The 22,043-nt window shown below is 46.5% G+C and overlaps 1 protein-coding gene across 1 annotated transcript; it reads right to left on the reverse strand.

Moving 5' to 3' along the window:
* Window positions 1-2,178: 2,178 nt before the first annotated feature.
* Window positions 2,179-21,634, reverse strand: LOC144253079 (Fanconi anemia group A protein-like; the record flags this gene model as incomplete). Its single annotated transcript, XM_077795002.1, has 9 exons — window positions 21,553-21,634; window positions 21,236-21,345; window positions 20,944-21,037; window positions 18,929-19,062; window positions 18,714-18,809; window positions 17,381-17,454; window positions 16,313-16,425; window positions 15,588-15,670; window positions 2,179-2,361 (listed from the first exon to the last, which is right to left on the reverse strand). Coding segments are annotated over exons 1-9 (969 nt in total), but the record flags the coding sequence as incomplete, so codon positions are not given.
* Between the last annotated feature and the right edge of the window lie 409 nt (window positions 21,635-22,043).

Raw genomic sequence — 22,043 nt, forward strand, 5'->3', positions numbered from 1 at the left:
GCTCACAGGCCACTCTTTCTTCTCTGTTCTCAGTCCAAGAGTGCCAAGGTCCCAGTCCCGAGTCCACCATGGTCAGAGTTCCCAGGAAAGGTGAGGGAGCACTACCAAGGGCCAGTCTGGTCCACATGGGGGGAGCCCCGGAGCAGACAGGCACTCCCTCCCAGTCCAGTCCAGCTCAGGAAAGGAGAGAGAAGCTCCAGACCATGACGTCACACTCCCCCAGGACCCGCAGTCCTCACCCACAGGGCCCCGCCCCTCCTACAAGGGGCTTATCTACAGGACCTGAAATGCTGCAGATGGCTTTATTGTGGTGTTTCTGTACCACAGAGTGGTGCTTTTCCTTCTAGTATCTGAATGCATGAAACAGATGAAAGACGGGGAATTCTGAGTTCCTGAGACGAAGGTACAAACAAAAGCCCCATCATAACTCCCCAGGCATGCATCAGGAGCAGGGCAAGCTGTCAAGAGCTGGGTGAGGAAAACACAGCAAGAGCATGTTTCTTAAACAAGAAACAATCCCTTGCTGCATTTTAAAAAATATTATTTTAGTTGTCAATGGACCCTTATTTATTTATATGCAGTACTGAGAACTGAACCCAGGGCCTCACATATGCAGACAAGTGCTCTTCACTGAGCCACAACCCCAGCCCTCATTGCTGTACTATTAATTTTTAAAATTAAACACATTACCTTTGGTTTTTCTAGACTAGGTGCCAGGCACTGGTCAAACACATTCTAAACTTTAACTCATTCAACCTCCCCAAAACCTATAATAATCATTGTTACACTGTTATTTAAATAATAATTCTTTGTATCATAATCTATATTATATATAATCATATAGTACATAATTATATTTTATTAAAATAAATTGTTATTATTATATTTTATTATTAGCTTATTTAATAAGCTGTTATTTAATAATAATTCACACAGAACTTCCACAGATATTATTTCACTCTGTCCTCAGGGAATCCTGCGAGGCAGCTCTCGGGTTTGACATCTGTCTTCTCCAAGGAGCAGATGGCATCCCTCTGTAAATTCAGCTTGCCAAGGACCCGAGCGGTCAGGAAGACAGTGCCCTCTCTAGCTCCTCTGTTGGGGCGAAGGATATGTTTTGTTCTTCTCAAGGGAGGGCAGGTGAACCCGGTGTGTACGTCACCTGGGCAGCAGGGTATTTTCTGAAGCTACATGGTCACATCACTAAACTCAGATCCCCCTGTTAAGGGGAGACAATGAAGAGACACCCCCAAGATAATCAGATTGTCACTAGGAATAAGAAACTGACAGGCAGGGCCACGTGAGGGGATTAGCAGGAACACACACCTGTAGAATTTGGTGGCCTGCCCGAAACCCGGTTTCAACAACAGGGAGCAAATGCAGACCCGAGGCCAGAGAATCCCCAAACACATCCCCAGCTCAGGGCATTTTCCTTCTAGACACAAGTGACAGGGATGGAGATCCAGAGCACTTCTGCCACAAGATGGCAGACGTCTGCACAACACAGGGAAGCTGGGACTTCCTCATCCAAAGATACGCTGAGGAAGGCCCAGAACAAAATAACTCGTTTTGATCCCAAACAATTATGGTTCCCAAATGTAGCCATCCCTTGGGATCCATGGGGGACTGGGCCCAGCACTGCCTTCCAATGCACACTGAGGTCCACAGGTGCCCAGGTCCCTCATAGAAAAGGACAGAGTATTTGCATTTAACCTACGCACATCCTCTGAATCCCCTAAATGAACTCCAGATGACCTGCACACCTCCCACAATGTGAGTGCTGTGTGAGTAGTATCACACTGTGTTGTCTAGGGAGTGAGGACAGGAGAGAAGCCTGCACGTGCTCAGTAGAGACAATTAATTTCTCCACTGTTTTTTGAAGTTGGCTGGCTACACCCTCAGATTTAGAGCCCACAGATGTGGAGGGGCACTGTTCACTCTCGACACACACAACAGGGATCCTCCCCCTAAAAAGGGTCATAACTTGCAGACCTGACACCTCCTGAATTCCAGTCTTCTCCACCTCCCTTACCTACGCACACCAAAACAAGTCAGAGACACCCGCACATCAGTAAGAGGGTTCCTAAACTCAAAGTCAACGCAGAAATGGAAAATCATGATAAAAATCAACACCAAAGCCAATGGGAACAGCCACAGAGCGGAGTATGAGGTGCTCACCTCCAAAGCCAACAGCAGGTACAGGGGCGTTAAGGCAGGAGCTTCTCGCAGGTCACAGCTGACACCCAGGGCCAAGAGGATCTCCCGGAGGACTTCGTATCTTCTCATGTTGCTGGATTTCAGCAGGTCGAAGTCTTCTTGGGTCTGCACCATGAAGGAGCTGGGAGGTAGTTCTAAGTGCACCTGGACAAAAAGACAACACTTGTTAAATCAAGGCACTTACAGTCTCAGAGAGCTTCTTCAACAGGTTTTCTAAAAGTGTGAATCCCTCTCCTCACCAACAGCAATATAAACTTTGGACCTGAATATCTGAAAAGTAATGGCAATAAAAACAAAAATATTCAAAAGGACCCTTTCATTGTTGTTGTTGTTGGTGGTGGTGTTACTAGGGACTGAACCCAGGGGTGCTCCACCACTGAGCTACTTCCCCAGGCATCTTCAATTTTTATTTTGGTGGCCATCCTGGGGGTTAACATCCTGAGTTGCCCAGGCTGGCCATGAACTTGTGATCCTCCTGCCTCAGCCTCCTGAGTTGCTGAGATCACAGGTGTGTGCTACCACACTGGGCCCTGGAGGGCCTCCTGCACTTTTTGCTACCAGGCTGAGACGTTGGGTAGAGTCAACCCTAAGGGGTTATCAAACTCTTTACAGGTTGATTTTTATCACCAGCTGTGTGACCTTGGGCAAGTCACTTTAAGTTGGTTGTAAGCCTAAGTCACCTGCAGTATCCTTGTGCTGAGAGCCTAAATGAGGTGCTACTGAGATCACACAGGGAGGCAGAGGGCCAAGCTGAGAACGTCCACCCTGTCCGTCAGTCCAAACTGGGAAGCAACTCCTGGAGGACAGCATGGGGAGCATCTGCAGGAACTGAAACACAGGGGACCTCCCCCACTGCCCTCCTCGACCTGGTACAATTCTAAGACTCAGAGCCTCACGTGCTTACCCAGACCTGCTGTTCAGAGAAAATCAAATCAGCTCTACCACCAGCCTCTGTCTCGCACACTGGAACTTCCAGCTCCCCTGAGATCAGATTTTAGTTGTGTTTTAAAGCCTAGAGCTTCCAGGATACCAGCAAAGTGACCAGAACTAGTTTGCTTTACTTGGTTTTTGTCCACTGTATGGAGACCTTCTGACCTGAAGATTAGGAAAATAAAAAGCAAGGTGCCAGCCTTTGGGTACCTGCACAACTCTCGATTCCCACCTGAGCTCTGACCAAGCCAAAGACTCTGTCCCAATATATTGTCTACAATGGTCCAGATGCTAACATCGAGGCCACACCTAAAAGGTTTGGGAACACTGTCCAACATGGTCCCCACGCTCCAGTTAGGCATCAGTGGCTGGGGCTTCCCCACAGACTGAGCAGGCCTGTCAGTGGGCAGCAGGGTTCCACCTGTCCTCCAGACAGCCCCGGGCAGGGAGGAGGCAGAAAGCGGGAGCATGGGTGGGATCTGTGTACTCTTGTCTCCTTGCCCCAAGATGGGCCTCTGCTCTCAAGGGGACACAGCCAGGCTGGTGGACAAGCCACACCACAGTGGACACACTTCCTTCAAGTGAGCAGGTGGCCATCCTGGGGGTTAACATGCCAGGAGTTAAAATGAAGGAGAAATAAAACAAGCACAGTTCTGTTCCCGCCAGAGCTCAAAACAAAACACAAAAAAAGGAACTGAAAACCAAGGGAAGAAATTGGGACCAGAAAAGACTAAGAGATATTAACAAGCCCAACCAACCCATCAACCAGTAAATATTTACCATGGGCCAGCTCCTGTGCAAGGATTTGAAGGATAAAGAGAAACAAGTAAAGAGAATTAAGATCCAATATGACAAGCAGAGTGTTGTAGATTCACAACTGAGGGACTGTGAGTCAAATATCAGCCCACAGGTGATCAGGGAAGGCTTCCAAGAAGAAACTAACAACTAGTGTAAGAATTGGAGGACAAAAACATTAATTTAATCAGGTGCAGAAGAGGAAATTTCTCACATTTACAGGTTTAAAGCTATTCCAGACACACAGCAACATGTATAGAGGCAGGGGAAATGGAAATCAGAATTTGTTTCCTGAACTGGGAAGAACTCAGACAGAAGCTGTGGAAATACATAAAAGATGGGCTTGGACACTGAGATTGGTAACTGCTTAGATGAAAGAGGAAAAGTAGATCAAGGAATCAGCAATTCCTTGAGGCATGATAATGCTTTTCCCAGATACAGGATGTAAAGGAGAAGGAAAATGAGTTTGATAGTGAAGATAAGTAGGCAAGATATCAATATAGCTGGAAGGGGGAAACTGTTCTGGAGTAACAGCAGTAGCTATTGTCAGCCTTAGGGAGACCTGGGTGTAACCTGACTGATTAGCAGAATGGAATTGCACTCTTGAATTGGCATCTTCCCAAAATTAAGCCTAACTTCCATTGTGTATATATATTTCTCTGATCACTGACTATGTGAATTGCCCAAATATGCCTGAGAATGTCAGCCCCAAATGTACTTAGGAGTTTACTCAAAACTGAATTGGGAAATGGTCTTCCCCAAGAACACTGCTTCTAGTCATAGCAAATCCTACTTCATAGGAGAGATTGGCAGGAAAACATTGACAAAGTCCTAAAACTAAAAGTCCGTCTCCAGGACCCAATTAAAATATAGATTTTTATATAGACCTTCAGCAGTAGGAAAAAATGAATAAGAGCTACCAGTACTTTTAATCAGAACTTAAAATTACAAATATGTTTTTATTAATTAAAACTCACATGTAAAATTGCCTACCAAAGCAAACACAGGATAAAATAACTAACTCATTTGTTCTCATCTGTCCTCTCAGATCCAACAGTCTATTAAAACCCTCAGGGGTAGAAACTCTGGCTTATTTGCTAATCTTGCCCCAGTTTGTAGCATGTAGTATACAGAAGTGCTCAATAAATGTTAAATAAGAAATATATGTTTCTATATAAATAGGGAAGAAATGAAAATCTAAAAGAATATTTAGGAGTCTTGGAGAATCCCAGGCTGAGTCAGTTAAATGCTGTTAATATTGAAGTCAAGATCCTAGGGTAGGTATTAAGTATAAGTTTAGTTACCTCACATATCTGACTACATAACCTAGGAATCCAAAAATGTGTGGTGAGATGTTTGTGGAAGAAGGGATTAAAAGTGAAGATTTCTTTCTTTTAATAATGTCTTGCTATGTAGAAAAATGAGAAATTATACCCCAATGATTCAAATGTTTGAATTGCCAAGATCATTGTAATGTCATGTGTAGCTAATTAAAAAAATTAAATTGAAAAAAAAAGGGCTGGGGCTGGGGCTCAGCGGTAGTGCACTTGGCTAGCAAGTGTGAGGCACTAGGTTCGATCCTCAGTACCACATATAAATAAATAAACAAAGGTCTATCAACAACTTAAATTATATATATAAACTAAAGTGGAGAGCTGGGGTTGTGGCTCAGAGGTAAAGCGCTCGTGTAGCATGCATGAGGCGGCACTGGGTTCGATCCTCAGCTCCACATAAAGTAAAATAAAGACCTTGTGTCCACCTATAAGTAAAAAATAAATTTTAAAAAAATGAAAGTCGAGTACTACAATGCTCAAGTGTGAGCTCAGAATTTTATATCTACCTAAATTATCATTCCAGTACAAAGGACACAGTTTTAAAAATGCAAACAAACAAAAACCAAAAAGGCTAATGAACCATACAAACCCCAAGCCCCAAGACTATAAACATCCCTCTCCAGAAATTTGCTGGATAGTGAAGTACAACTATGGAGAAATGACCGGAAAAACAATGTCAAATAACCAATTTGAGGATTAACTCCATTTAATTGTAAGAATAATTGTTCACAGTAGAGGATTAATATATAATGGCTAATACAGAGTGAAATTACACATAAACAACAACAACAAAAGGGTCTACCATCCAAATCCAAGACAGGATGCAGGCAAACTTCAGGCACACAGGGTGAGAGGAGAGTCCAGCACAAATGAAGGGGACAGCCTGGGTGATCAGACATGGGTAGCAAGGGCTCAGCTGGAAGGCACCTTGGGCAGATCACCTGTACCACAGCAGCATCCAACAGGCTTGGGCTTCAGGCTCATCCGGAGGAGGACCCCATAGCGGGAGGCCAGGAGTGTTTAATGTTGGGGAGTCCTCCTGGGGTAGTAGCCGGAGAAGCAGAGAATGTTACTTTTCATTTGTTACTTCTTGGTATTACTTGAATTTTCTTAGCAATACATTGTATTCTTCCTTCTCTTTCTTCTTCAGTACTGGGATGAAACTTGGGGTCTCCTGCATGCTAGCTTTACCACCAAGCCACACCCCAGCCCTTATTTTTTTATTTACAAAACTACTTTAAAAATTTTTGAGAGATGTGAAACATATGGTCAGACTAACCTTTTTTAATGTACCTTTTTTAAATGAACAAAATTTTCACATTTCCCTGATTATTATTAAAGAAGGGAATTTCTGCCCTTTTACCCCTTACTTCAAGTGATGGGGCCTCTGCTCCTTTCCCAAAGATGATAATTTGGGTTCTAGGGTAACTGTCTGGAACAATACTTTGTGATGAAACAAAAAAAAGGGCCCTTTTTTATTTTGGCTGACATCATTCCTGGCATGTGAGTCAAACTGTTAAGTGTGAATAAGAACATCATCAAGGGGAGGAGAGGGGAGGTGGCATCGGAGGGTGCGGTGGACACAGCAGACTTGCCAGAGCACAGCTGGTGTGGCCTTGAAGTTACGTAGAGGCAAATTCTACCTGCACATCAATAACCAGGGTCAGGGCTGGGGATGTGGCTCAAGCGGTAGCGCGCTCGCCTGGCATGCGTGCGGCCCGGGTTCGATCCTCAGCACCACATACCAACAAAGATGTTGTGTCCGCCGAGAACTAAAAAAATAAATATTAAAAAAATTCTCTCTCTCTCTCTCTCTCTCTCTCCTCTCTCACTCTCTCTTTAAAAAAAAATAACCAGGGTCAGGACAGTTTGATGAAGTACAGATTCTAATTAAGAGCCAGAGGACCACAGCCTCACCACCTTCTCAGCCCAAGTTCAAACTTGAGTAAGGATTGCAACGAAGGTGGCTGGAGACTGCTCCCTCACACTGTGCACAGGCATGGACTCCAGTCAGGCAGTTACCAAGGAGAAAACTGGTAGAGACTACCCAAGGATGTCAATCAACTGGTGGTTTACATCCTCCAGTAAATAAAGTAAAAAGTCTTGTTCTGTGCTCTGTATTATTGCCTTGAACTTGGAAATTAATCCAACCTATAAATTCTGACGTGAGGCCAAATAAAATGGGTTGGAATGAAAAAAAAAAAAAACTTTAACCATTCTAGTTGGTTCTGGCTGGTCATTATATCCTAGAACCAGAGCTTTTTTTTTTTTTTTTTTTTTTTTTTGGTAGCACAGATGGAACCCAGGACACTCTACTGCTGAGCTAAACCCCAGTCCTTTTTTGAGATAGGGTCTCAATAAATTGTGAGGGTCTCACCAAGCTGTGGAGGCTGGCCTTGAAACTTCCAATCCTCTTGCCTCAGCCTCCCAGTCACTGGGATTAGAGGTGGACACCACCAGGTTCTAGCACAGATGGAACCCAGGACACTCTACTGCTGAGCTAAACCCCAGTCCTTTTTTGAGATAGGGTCTCAATAAATTGTGAGGGTCTCACCAAGCTGTGGAGGCTGGCCTTGAAACTTCCAATCCTCTTGCCTCAGCCTCCCAGTCACTGGGATTAAAGGTGGACACCACCAGGTCATACTGAACCTGTACTTTTCAAAGTGACCACTAGGCCAGAGGCCTAAGCAGGCATCTATGTGAATAGTCACTTTGGGATCTTGGAGTGCAGCAAGGGACTGGCTATCCTCACTTCAAACAGACCAGCTCTGGTTCATCAGTATGAGCTGTTTTGATGTGCATTATGTTCATAAAAATTGACATTAGAATTATTTGTAAGATTTCATTTTATGTTTCATTATTTCAATTTTTTTCTGCTCAACCTTTACCCTAAATAATATTCATTTTCTTGAGCTATTCAGGGAGAAACATTCATTTGTAATTTATAGGATGAAAATATATTTTCAATGGCCTTGAGAAAGAAGCCATTTCTCTTGAACTTGGATTTTTTTTCTGCATATAAGAGAATAAACAGTCTCCTCACTGCAGACAATAAGAAAGCAAGGCAGTCTCCCCAGAGTTGCTCACCATGAAAATGTGTCCAGAAAACCTTATGTGCATGGGAACCAGATGGCACCTGGAATGAGGACTCTTCCTTCCACACAAGTGTTTACAACAAACCATTGTTAACATCTTTGTATGAAAACATGACAGGACATACTAATGAGAAGCTTTTACTTGATGTTTTATTTGTAGAAAAGTTTCAGTTTTGCCATATTTATATTTTAAAATGCAAATATGAGAAGAAATGAGATTCTCCAAAATGTGGCCTGGGAACAGCTGATCTAGAAAGCTCTGGAGAGAAGGATCTGCATCCACAGGCCTGGCAGGCACTGCACTCTGTGTAGTGAAGGCTCTGAGCAGCCCTGCTACAACCGAAAGGACCCCAGGTATACCCCCACCAGAGAGAAGAGGGCCAGGCACAGTCATCCACCACCACCACGAGCAGAATCCAGACCTGGTCTGTGGCAGGTCCAGGCACTGACTGACCTCCCTAAGCCCTGGACACCCAAACAGGGCAAAGTTGATTTGAGCTTGGCCTGCTGCTGTCAGCTGCTGATTTGTTGATGCTCCTCTCAAACAGCCTGGCCTCGTGCACTCACTGGGAAGGGAAGCAGGTGACCCCATAGCTGCTGGCTACCATGGCAGTCTGCTTTCTGAACAGAGGCTGATGCCTACAAAAGTAACTAAGGGAAATGGGGGCTACAGCATGTCTAGGAAGAGGTGCATGCAGATAAAACAACTACCCGAGGAAAAGCAGGAAGAGGTGAAGAGCTACAAACCCTTCAGGTGTAGCTGAAATGAAAATGGAGAGGAAATGGAAACCCAGCTTCTCTGTCCAACTTTTGGGAACCTTCCTTGCTAAGAGGTCAGCCATTGAGTTTGGGGAGAAAACTTCAGAGACGGGAGCTGAGGTGTGACATTGAGTGATGGGTGTCAGAGGGACTACCTCAGCCTAGTAGGATTCATAATGGGAAGGGAGAAGGCAGCATTTGTTGGTGGGGGAAGGAGGGCAGCGGGAAAGTACAACAGCTATGAACTTGCTCAAATAGGCTGGGCAATGGGGCCACCTACAAGGAAAATCAGTGTTCACTGGAGTGGAAGATGAACATGGGCATACCAACTGGGCCACCAAGTGGGGAAGGAGCCTGTGAGGGCGGGAGAACAGGACAAAAGAGGTGCCATCTCCCCAAACCTGCTGAACTGAGTGTCCAGCCTGTGAGTGGCCCAGTAGGGCCATCAGCACTGGAGAGAGACAGCGTGGGGTGGAAGATGAGGACAGAAGGATTCAGGCCACAGGGAGGGCCCGACTGGTGACACAGCAGAATCCAGGAGGACAGGGCAGAAAGAGCAGCCCACCAGGTCAGGAGCTTGTGGCATGCTGAGACTTGTCCAGCCGCTGTGTCTGGAAGCAGAAACACCCTGTTGTGGTGGAGCCAGCTCAGGCCAGCATGAGATCTGCTGCAATTAATGGAGAACTACAGGGACAGTTTTATTGCATCCCAGTTTCCAAGCAGGCTAGGATAATTCTGCAAATCCCCCGCATGCATTATATAAGGGTTAGATTATGATTTAGGAGACAAGCCTTTTCAGGAATATTAGTTTATCAGTGAAAAAAGACCCACTTATAATTCATTTACTGAGAACTCAGTAGGACAAATAAAATAATTAGGCTTTTTTTTAAAAAATAGCACTTCAGCTTTGCAATTGTTCTTCATAATAATGAGCTGTTATGTACAGAGTTTCCACTCTTTATTTTTTTAAATAAGAAATTACATGCAAGCCAAGTATGACAAAATGCAGATCTAGAGGTTTCTGTGGTTATAGTAATCGGCCCACAGTACATAAATCCCCTGTCACTGGAACCTGGCTGCACTAGGAATAAATCTCTTATTTATGGATTTCACAACCATAATATTTAACAGTGTCATTTTCATGAGTACATGTGCCAGATTTAAGAATGTAAAACATTCTGAATTTATAAAAACAAATGAATTATATTTACATTACAGAAAGATTTACTGCAGGGTTCTTGTAACCAATAAGCTCCTCTAGTGCATTGAAGATGTAATTTCTAATGCATCTTAGTCAAACTTTTTGATCAAGAACATATTATTATACCATGCAAAGTATATAGCAACACCGAAATCACACTCAGCTTTGGGGGTGAAAAATGCTACAATATCTGTGTTCACTGACTCTCCTTCCTCCAAGTCCATGGTGGACGAGTATCTGACAATATGCAAATTGTCTAACAAGTACTTACTATGCCATCTGTGGGGTATACGAATGTGATTAAGGCATGGCACCCAAGAACAGTTCTTGTAGGTCGAACTGTCTCTGTGAGGCATGAGAAATGGAATAATATAACCACCCACCAACTGAGCCACCATTATGAGTCAGAATCCATGACTCTTGAAACATTAATTGAATCCTTCAACCTTTGAGTAGGTGCCATTTCCATCCCATAGATAAGAATGAAGATCCAGAGAAGGCACATGACTCCTGGACTTGGAAATAAGAAGACACAGTTCAAATGTCTGCTCTTACCAGGGCCCAGGGCATGTCACTGAACACTCCTGGCTTCTATCTTCTCAACACATAGTAGGGCATCAGCACCTCCACAGAGCAATGGGAAGGATTAAAGCACTCAATGCATGGTCTCATAAGACAGTATTAGTTCAGTAACTTTTGCTAGAGATATGAAATTAGGGAATTTTTATCATATTCCTGACTGTCTCATCCCAAACATGGTGCTTTGGAAAGAGGTTAAGTTTTAGACTCAGTGGGAAGGACCTGAAGCAAAAAGGTGGCATGACAATAATGTTGGAAGTCTGAGGAAGGGTCTGTGTTCACCTTGGGCCCAAAGAGCTGGGAGGAAGACCCTGGGGAATCCAACTTTGGGAAACTATTATTTTCTATTCCTGAATGAGAAAACATATTTATAAGATTTCTGAAATCTCTCCTCCCATGTTGATTTTAATCATTCCCTTAAAAATGACTATTCTAGAGCAAATACAAGTAATGTGGGGCTCAATAGTTGCTTTGGGGCTAAGTCAAAATAGGAATAAGTCTTACCAACATCTGTCTAGAACTGACACCTAGAATATTATTTAGAATTACAAAGCAAACCCATAATGCACCTATAAGAAGAGTTCCCCCTCTCTGATTAATGCATTGGAAAAAAATATTAGTCTTAGAAATTTTGTTCAAATGTTTTAACTTCAAATCATCATTTAACAGTTTTTCAGCACTGAGACTGCCAGGCCTAGTAATACAAATATTAAAATATATATGCATTTTAATTGGGTAGACTCCGAAGAGACAGCAGAAGGCAATCAGTGCAATCGTGAAGGTATACACCATGGATGTTTGTAACTACTGGTTACAGTGAATTATGGTAAACAGTCCCATATTACTGTCTTTCCCTGGCCATTAGACTTGACATTCCTATTCTCCATCAAAATCTCATTTTCTTATTAGACCTACAGTTTCCATAATTCTCTCATAAGACTTTCTCAGGGCTGGGGTTGTGGCTCAGGGTTAGGGTTTAGGGTTTAGGGTTTAGGGTTTACGGTTAGGGTTAGGATTAGGGTTACTCAGAGCATTAAGCTGCACCCTCAGGTCTCAGGGCCCAAGTTCCTGTAGAGGACAGAGCCATGAATCCATCAGGGCCCAGGGAGCTGCCCCAGAGTGCACAGGGGCCAAGGTGCTGGGCCCACCTTTCAGTCAGGGCTGTGAGTGAGAACCTGGGTCAGGGTGTGGCTGAGGAACCTCTTCAGCGCATCCGCAGAAACCCTACCACACGGGAGAGCCTGGAACACACCAAGCCTGAGCACAGCAGAGGGAGACTCTCAGGAGGAAAGGCTGCCCCTTCAGGCCCAGTCCTCGCACCGTGGGTCTCGCAGGCATTCCTTTCTTTATTCTTAAAAGCGCTTTCTTGGTCAGGCCATGAAGCTGCAGGGGTTTTTGTTTTTTCTTTCTTCTTTTGATACAAGGAATAGAAACCAGGGGTGCTCTACCACTGACTACACCCCCCCAGTCCTTTTTATTTTTCATTTTATGACAGGATCTAAGTTGCCCAGGTTGGTCTTGAACTTGCATCCTCCTGCCTCAACCTCCCGAGTCCCTACAATCACAGGTATGGCCACTGCACCTGGCCAGCTCTAGGCTTTGAGTGGGATCCAAGGAAAATGGTCTTATCAAGACAGAAATGAAGCAGTGAGGAGCCGAGAGTGCAGAGGCAGGCTGGAGGCGAGACCAGATAAGGAGGATGGGCCATAACTGAGCAGAAATGGGCAGCCAGGAGGCCTCAGCCACCAGGAGCAGACCAGGGCATAGCACCCGGCATGTGCGGTGGCTGTGGCAGCTGTGCTCTTGTTAGAGCCAATGACTCCGAGAGAACAGGGAAGGAGCATGGGGCAGATGTCCCTAGGCTGGGGTCCGCCTGCCACTCTGCAAGACTCCCCAACATGGGTAAGGCACCCACAGCCATGGCAACGAGGGGGCAAGAACCAAGGGGCCAGCAGTTAAGTCCTACCCCTGCCAGCCTTCTCCACAGAGCACACTGCAGCCGGGCCAGCAGGAGCCTGGCCATTCCCATGAGAGAATGTCTGAACTTAAAGTACTACAGCCAAACACAGACATGAGAAGAAACAGCACAGCAAGCCACCCGACTCAGGAAGCTTGTCTCAGAGATCTGGCCCAACAGGCCGTCTGGGCCGGACCTGCCAGCCTAGCTCAGTGGGGAGCCTACCTGAGGTGCACAGACAGGGCCTCATTACAGGGTCACAGAGAGTGTCCTCACAAGAAGCCAGACCTGCTGGCCCTCAAACTCCAGCTTAGACCCAGAACTGTGAGAAAATGTCTGCTAAGCCACACAGTCCACTATATTTTGCTCTGGCAACTTGGGCAGACTAACACACACACATACGCACACACACATATACACACACACAAATAACGTGGTGCACTCCTAATTTTGTACCCAAAAGGACTTAACATCAGCATATTATAGCAACATGGCCTCATCAATGTTCATAGCAACTCAATTCACAATGGCTAAGCTATGTCATCAACCTAGGTGCCCTTTATGAATGCATAAAGAAAATGTGGCACATATACACAATAGAATTACTCAGCCATAAAGAATGAGATTATGGCATTTGCCAGGAAATGGATGGAATGTATCATGTTAAGTGAAATAAGCCAAACCCAAAAATTAAAGGCAGAATGTTCTCTCTGATATGCAGATGCTGACTCACAATGGGGGTGGTGGAGGGGGTGGAGGTTCACTGGATTGGACAGGAGAGTGAGGGGAAGGGAAGGGGATGGGAAAGACAGTAGGATGAATTGAACATAACCTCCCAGTGTTCTTATGTGAGTACACATAGTATGTCAAAGTACACTCTACCATCACATGTAACTCAATAACAAAATGGTGTTTTAACCACTGCAACAGAAACACTGAGTCATTCAGCACATCAAGCCCCTTGTAAGAGATAAAAATCAAGAGGAAAACAATTAAAAGACTGAGAAGAGGGCTAGGGATGTGGCTCAAGTGGTAGCATGCTCGCCTGGCATGCATGTGGCCCGGGGTTCGATCCTCAGCACCACATACAAACAAAGATGTTGTGTCCACCAAAAACTAAACCATAAATATTAAAAAATTCTCTCTCTCTCTCTAAAAAAAAAAAAAAGACTGAGAAGACCTGGAAATATGGGGGCCTCTACCTGTCCTCTTGGGATTCCACCCTCAAGGCCCTGACCCACTGTGCACTGAAGCACATCCTTACCCCCACCTCCCACGCTCAACTCTGTGAGTCTACAGAGCCCTGGAAAGAGAAGGCCACCCTGACCAAGCCTGACAACGGCAGATCTGAGCAGGACCCAGAGAGCAGTGTGGGGCTGGCCACACGGGAGGACCAACAGCAGCAGCATGTTCTGGGAAGCTCTGTGGTAGGGTCTGAGAGCAAAGAGAGGAGGAAGCCATGGGGCTCAGCTCACGTCAGGAGGCCCCATTTCCTGAGGGACTCCAGAAGCAGGAGTACGGGGTGTGTTTCCTACTGGCTCTCAGAAGATGAAGGAGAGAATGGTGCCCTGGACCAGGGGTTGCTACCCTAGAAGGGTTTCAATACCATGGGAAGGCCTCCACTCAAAGGCTTCTGCCCCTGGCCTCCCTATGAGCATGGACCCTTCCCCAAATTGCCCACATACCAGCAGCTCACCACCCTATGATCGGAGGACTCCTCCTGAAGGCCGGCAGCCAAAGTGTCAAGTGCCACTGACAACACAGGGCAGAAGCAGCACTCAGCAGGCACTAACAGTCTGTCAGCACCCACCCTCAAGTGCTCTGGGAAAAGGGGTCAATTTCTGAGTCTCAGGCCTCTGCAGGCCCTTAAATCCCATGGCACTAGGTCCAGCCAGCCAGTTACCTACCCTGAGGACACCGAGGCCTGCCAGCTTTTTGTTTTCTTTTGTGGTTCTGGGGATGGAATCCAGGGCCTGGCACAAGCTAGAAGTGCTCTGCCACTGAACTGGGTCCCCAGATCCTCACAACAAGCAGGCTGCTGATGCTGCAGTGAGCTGCACCACTGTGCAGCCCTGGAGCTAACTGTGCAGCCACACTGAACGGGGCTCTGCAGCACCACGCCGGCCAGCTACTGCCAGGACAAGGCCGGAAAGCTGGGAAGGCTCCTGAGCAGCCAAGTGTTCCCAGCTGCAGGGGCCACTGACTTACATGAGAGCATGCTCTGCAGCACCTCAGCAGCCACCTGTCAGAACAGAGCACAGGGATGTCACTCGGCAGTGTCTGGGCAGTCACGCACTCGCATTAGACACACCTGTCACCTCTACAAAGAAGAGCACCTCCAAAATTCCTTCACAAACCTAGAAATCCCCCAATGCTGCCCACCATGACACCCAGGCATGTCCCCGCAAGGTCTAGGCCGGGACCCACAGCCCCCGCTCTGGCTGCACCCCCTCCCCTCCTGTGCTGCCAGGATAGACCTGTGCTGCTGTGAAGACCCCTGCCCTGGAGACCTCTGGAAACTCAGGACACCCTCAGTGGTCACTTCGCAGAAAATGATTTCCTTACGCAAAACTTACAAGTGTGGACACAGAACAAATGGCAGCCACTAGCCCAGGAGTTCCAAAAGGAGCCAAGACCTGGTGGGGCCTGCTCCTCAGGCCCCAGCCCACTGCTGCTAGGAGGCTGAGTCGGGCAGCTCCCTGCTCTGCTGTCCCTCCTACCTGGGACATTGTTCCAGTCTCCTCCACTCTTCTCAGATCCGAGTTTTCCTGAAATCCCTGTGAAACCAACAGCTCCACAAAATCTGGAAAACCACAAACCAAAGTATTTACACACATATGGTCTCCAAGCAGCTGTGACTCACACAGATCCCTAGGGCCACCCAGCCCCATTCCTATCAACATACACGCACTCACCAAGCCAGACTTACCCTCACTCTATTTTGGAAGTACTTAGCATACATCAAATTTATATTAAGGGCTTTTTCTCTTAATGCAAAGAAGTAGATCTCAAGGGATGGCTCATGGATGGTCCCCCCACAGCAAATACAGGACATGCAGCTCATCCCACCAGGAAGGAGCTTTTTGCAAGGGAGGATTCCAGGCAATGCAGGCAACCAAGGCTCACAGAGCAGACAGAGCTGGCCACTAATGGAAAATGCAGCCTCTGCCAACCCCCTCCAACTGCTGAGGCTAAAAGCAAATTCAGGACACCAGGAACTTGCTGGGCCCCACGCTCACAGGCATGGCGGATGCTCAGCTTCCCACTGGCAGTGGGAACTTTTTTTAAATATTTACTTTTTACTTTCAGTTGGACATTATATCTTTATTTTGTTTTTATGTGGTGCTGAGGATCAAACCCACGGCCTCATGTATGTCAGGCACTCTACCACTGAGCCACAACCCCAGCGCCCCCAAGGTACTTTTCTCAGGAACTATGAACATACCAGAGAGCACAGCCCTAGCGATGTCCAGGTATGGGCAGGAGGTGTCTATCTGCTGGCACAGGAGGCGCAGGTTCCTGAAGAGCCACGCCACCACGGCCCGCATGTCAGGATGGCTGGGGATACAGCACACAGTGGATCTGGGTCTGCCTGACCCCATGGCTGCCTCCCCTTACTTGGCAATTTTCTGCAACCCTCACTCCACTGTGAAGCCTAGTCTTTCTGCTCCAAAAGTCCATGGACCAGCTACAGGGTTCTGCCTGGCTGCAAATGACCCAGAAACAATCAATTTCAAATGGTTCACTTATCTGCACTGAACACTGTAGGGATCAGGGATGGGACACATACGGGACATGTGCAGCTCCTTTGCACATACTCTCTGTATGTCTTTGTTTCCTACTTCACTGGTTTCTGCTATAACCCTTATTACTTTCTCCCTCCATCTGGCTTAACTTGCTCTTCTCTTTCTAGTCTCTGAGGTTAAGCCTAGATTGATAACATTCTTTTTTGAAATATAGGCTTTTACAAATATGGATTGCCCTCTAAACATTTCCTTAGCTGTGTTCCACAGATTCTGGAAGACTATTTTCATTTCCACTCATCTCAAGGTATATTAGGTGCACACTAAACTTCATGTAGTGAAGTTTACTACCCATGTATAGCTTCTGGCTCTGTCACGTTTAGGCTTCCCACTTCAAAATCACGAAAGTCCTCCCAGGGCTGGCTTTTATGTATTGACATTTTCCTCTTTAATTCATCTAGAGATTTTGTTTAGTTTTGCATACAGAACCCAGGAACTCACAGGTTCCAGGCAGCTCGAGGACACTGAGCCACCCCATAGCCCAGGCTTTTTTTGAAATAAGAAAAAGATATGACCTTTTTTAATCAGTGTGAGCCACTGTCACACCACCATTTGGATTCAGGTGGTGTGGAAAAAAATCACACATGATTTCAATAACAACTAATGTTCTCGTTAAACAATGAGGCAATTGCTTCTCCAGGTGCTTTTGGAAGTAAATAATTCATACTAAACAGCAATGTCAAAGCAACATGGATTCACTAGTGCACTACATTTCCAGTGGCTCTTGTAGGCTCACGACACTTTGCACATGAAGACACCATACAGCTTCAAGCAAGAGAGAGTTCTGAGGAAAATGAGTGCTATGAGTCTGTGCCTATGTCCCAGCGTAGGCCGACTTCATGCCCACTGAAACATGGCCCGATGCCTCACTTTGGGCTCACGTTCCTACCCCCCTTCAGGCTCTTCTGCTGTCCTGGGGCTTCTCTCCGTTCCCACAGTCTAACCTGCTGCCTGTCAGGCTCTCGCAAGCCACCCCAACCTGGCTCCATGCAGCCAACACAGCAACCCAGTGGTTAAATGCCCCTGGGTTCTAATCCCTAGTACTCCAACTCTTCTGTAGATGCCTTTACTGGCTCCTCATCGCTTTGGGGACAAAGTCAAACTCTTATGCATGGCATAGGCCTTTCCTCATGAGCCTCCCCCAGGGAAGCCCCCCTGGACTGGCCAGGCATTCACACCATTCCACTGGACCCTGCTCAGACCATGCTGATCTTGTCCCCCACCACCTGCTATCCCCTCCCCTCCCCCAACCTCCAGGCAACTTTCAGCTGCCAAGAAGCCTTTCCTCACACCTTCTCTGCACAATTGTGAAGATGACACAATGCAATTTTCATGTGCATGTCATTGCCTTGTCCTAAATTAGATGCAATGAGCACAGGGATCATAAGCAGGATAAAAGGATGGAAGTTACCACTTTTATACACTTGCTCAGGCAGTTAGCACAAAATGGTAACTGAGCACTTTCAAAACTTCAAAAAAATCTGTAAACTGCCAGGTGCAGTGGTACACACCTGTAATCCTAGCGGTTAGGGAGGCTGAGGCAGCAGGGTCTGAAGCTTGAGGCCAGGCTCATCAACTTAGCAAGGCCCTCAGCAACTTAGCAAGACCCTGTCTCAAGATAAAAAATAAAAAGGACCATGGAGGTGACTCAGTAGTTAAATGTTCCTAGGTTCTAATCCCTGGTACCAAAAACCAAAACGAAAAATATCTGTAAACCTACAGAGTTTGAATTATTCAAAAAAATACTTTTAGTATATTTAAATACTCTACTACTACACTGAAAAAGACTTCATGATAATATACCCAAGAAGGCAGACCACCCTGTTTCTGGGATGCACTGTATTCTAATAAAGATTGCCAACAATGGGCAGACACTGGCAAAAGGACTGAGGCTCTTCCTTCCCAGCACAGGAGCATCTGATGAACTTTTATTTCATTATCATTAAACAACATATTCAACTGAATCCCCAAGAAAACCCAGGGTTCTGGCTCCAACCAAATCAACAGAGCACTGCTGGACAAGACCAGAGTTGGGGTTGTTACCTGTGCTTTCCATACTTCTTGGCAGAAGGAGAGGCGGGAGAACATGCTGTGTGCCAGAAGATACTGAGCAATCTCAAGCAAGAAAGACAGTTTCTTCTGAAAGGACAATAGATCTTTTTTGAAGACAGGCAGACTACCTAAACTACAGCAGTGTGCTATTTCCACACAAACTCATGAGCAACAACATGTGACATTTAGGGGAACTGGCATCTCACTCTTTGCTCGGTGATGAGCAGCACGGGATGGCTAGGCTCCTCACAAACCATCTTCATACTGCAGGCAACTGTCCTTGCCGACAGTTTCCCCACAGGAACCCCCACCTTCAAGGCCTGATCCTGAAAAGCAGAGCCTTAAAGACAAAACAAAAAACAAAACTTTTCCTGAAAACATCAGCAATTTGAGTTAAAATATCTTTTTAAGCCACAGCACACAGAAAACTGTCTTCAAAAGGGGGGAAAATGTAAAGGGAAAAACATGATACCCAAAATAAGACACTTTCATGGACCAAGCAGCTCTACTACAATGAGAGGTAATTTCTGAACCCAGAGCTGTGCACACGCACAGGCAAGCAGGATGAGCAGATATGCTGACAGCTACACAAAGAGCTCTATCTCCACCGTTCAGCCAGCACCACCGAATGAGAACCCCAGCAGGCTCTTTCAACTACTCTTCTCCTTTCCATGGCCGTCCATGCTAGGTAAGTGCCCAGCCACTAAGCGTTCATGGGTGCAGCAGTTTGTCTTCCTGATTACTTCAGCATCCAGATGACCTGTAGGATGGAAGCATCCCACCGCCTTTATAGGTAGGGGCTTCCCAATGCTCTGCCACACACACCTGGTGGAAGCAAGGGCCACAGGTGGAGTCAGTCTGCAGGGCTAACAGAAGGAACCCCAATGCTGACTCTCAGGCAGCCACCAGGCTACTCCTGAGCAACCAGTCTCTAGTCTACCTTCCTTGAAGTGAGAAACGCTGTGCACCCTGGAAATAGGTAACACCTACAAGCAGTCACTTCCTTAGCTTCAAAAACTAATTTATGAGAAGAAATAGAAAGTTCTAGTACATGATCATTATCTTCAAGATTCTGAAAGCACATATTTATGAAGTGAGCAAATGCGATGGTTTTAGAGGCTTCAGTAGAGTATTAGAAATCAACTATTTGTTGCCAGGGAAAAATTTATTTTTATTTAAAATGCATTTATCTTATTTACTTATTTAATTTTTAAAGCATGGTAGCCATCTCTTCAGCAAAAAAACAAATTTAGGGGCTGGGGTTGTAGCTCAGCAGTAGACCACTTGCCTAGCACGTGTGAGGCCCAGGGTTCGATCCTCAGCACCACATAAAAATAAATAAATAAAATAAAGATACTGTGTACACTAAAAAATAAATATTAAAAAAAAAGAAAAGAAAAAGAAATTTAAAAACTAATGGATGGGAGCTGGGGTTATGGCTCAACGGTAGAGTGCTCGCCTCGCATGTGCAAGGCCCTGGATTTGATCCTCAGCACCAGATAAATAAATAAATAAATAAGTAAATAAATAAATAAATAAATAAAAATAAAGTTATAAAAAACAACAACTACTACTACTAATGGGTGGAGGGTCCATACTTCTGTGATTAAGGATAAACAGCACAAGATCTCATGCCTTATCCAAAGTCCTTACAAGAATGTACAACCATGCCTGGCCCCTGGACTTGTGACTCATCATCTGTGAGATTCAAAACCAGTTATGGCAGTGAAAATCAGGATCATTTCCCAATGGCACACAGCATCAGAGATTCTGCCAGACCTATTATCTAAGGTTACCTTTATACTTCTTAAGAACAAATTAGTGATTCAGTTAATTCCACTATTTGCAAAAATAGCTGTCATGTAAAAAACTATGAAGGACAAGAAGAAATCTAACACATTTTTTGTTATCTCCTCCAGAGCCTTCCCTATCTCACTATCCCAAATTGGGAGGAAAGTGGCCACCTAGAAACACACTTACCCTCCTCCTTCCTCCCTGACACACACCTAGAAACACACTGCCTTCCTGCCTGCTCCCGGCACAACAACCTCTGCTTGTGCACCTCTGTGGATGAGCAGCACACACTGCGGTCTTTCATAAATCAGCTTGGTTCCTACCCAAGTCAGTCAGTTTCTAAACACAGCAGCAAAACAAGCCCACACCAAATCATAAAATAACAAATCCTCTAACTCCATGAATTAAGAATCCAAGTGTAACTCACCTATGAAGGAACAAGAACCATCCGTGGAGGCCTTGTCACTGTCACAATCAATCAATATGTCGAAGAACAATTTTTCACAGAGTGGATCTTCCACCTAGAATCAAAGCAGGGTGTGCACCACTGTCAAAACCCAGAGACTCCTACCGGGCCGGCCTGAGACTTTTAAAGTGGAACTGACTGACCGCAGCCTGGGGAGAGTCGTTAACCCACTCCTCAACCGCGCTCTCCACCGAGACGCCCCGCTCTCCTCCCCAGGCAGCCGGGAGCCAAGGCCACACCGACTTCCTCTCACCTCAAGCAGAAGGTCACTCAGGCTCTGGTGGCGTCTCAGGAGTTGCACCGCCGAGTTCTTCAGTTTCTGTCCCCTTTCAGGATTATATTTTTGCCTCTTGACTCTTCCCGCTAAGGAAAAGGAGAAAATCAGTTTCCAGACGTCGACCCAGCGAGCTCCTGCCCCGGGCCCAGGGGACGCGAGGCGTACCGCCCGCGGGGTGGCCGGGGGCCCAGCGGGCGGAGGGCCGGGCCGCCGGGACCCTTCAGGCCGGAGCCGGCCAGCCGCGGTGGGGAAGCGCCCAGGGAAGGGGCTCGGGCCGGCGGAGGTCCGCCCACCTACCAGCAGCTCGGCCCAGGACCTCCGGCGGCGCAGCGGATCGGAACCCGCGGCTGCTCCCGGAGGCGGCGAGCCCGCCATGGTGAGCGCCAGGACGTCGAGGCGCTAGCTCTCCGAGCCCGCGCTGCCTGCCTTCTCATTGGCTGCGGCCGGTTCGCGTGTTTCGGGGCTGAAGTCCCCAGGCCACACCCCACGAAGGCGGAAACCTGGGGCAGCGGCCATCTTGGCAGTGGCATCAGAAAAAAGGCGCTGGCGGCCATCTGGGTGGTGGCAGGAGGGTCGAGCGCTCACGCCACGAGAGAAAAGTTACCCGGGGTTGGAAGCTGGAAGGGGCAATGGGCGGTGCGGATTGATAGTGGCATCCTGCCAGGAAACAGCGACGTCCCTAATGCGTCTTTCCTGACGAAAAGGACCCAGAGCTGATCTGGAAAGGACGGGCACTACAAACCCAGAGCAAGAGATGCTGAAAACCTCCGGGCCCTCCCCTGCA

Source organism: Urocitellus parryii, unplaced genomic scaffold (genome assembly GCF_045843805.1).
Source record: "Urocitellus parryii isolate mUroPar1 unplaced genomic scaffold, mUroPar1.hap1 Scaffold_90, whole genome shotgun sequence".
Taxonomy (NCBI): domain Eukaryota; kingdom Metazoa; phylum Chordata; class Mammalia; order Rodentia; family Sciuridae; genus Urocitellus; species Urocitellus parryii.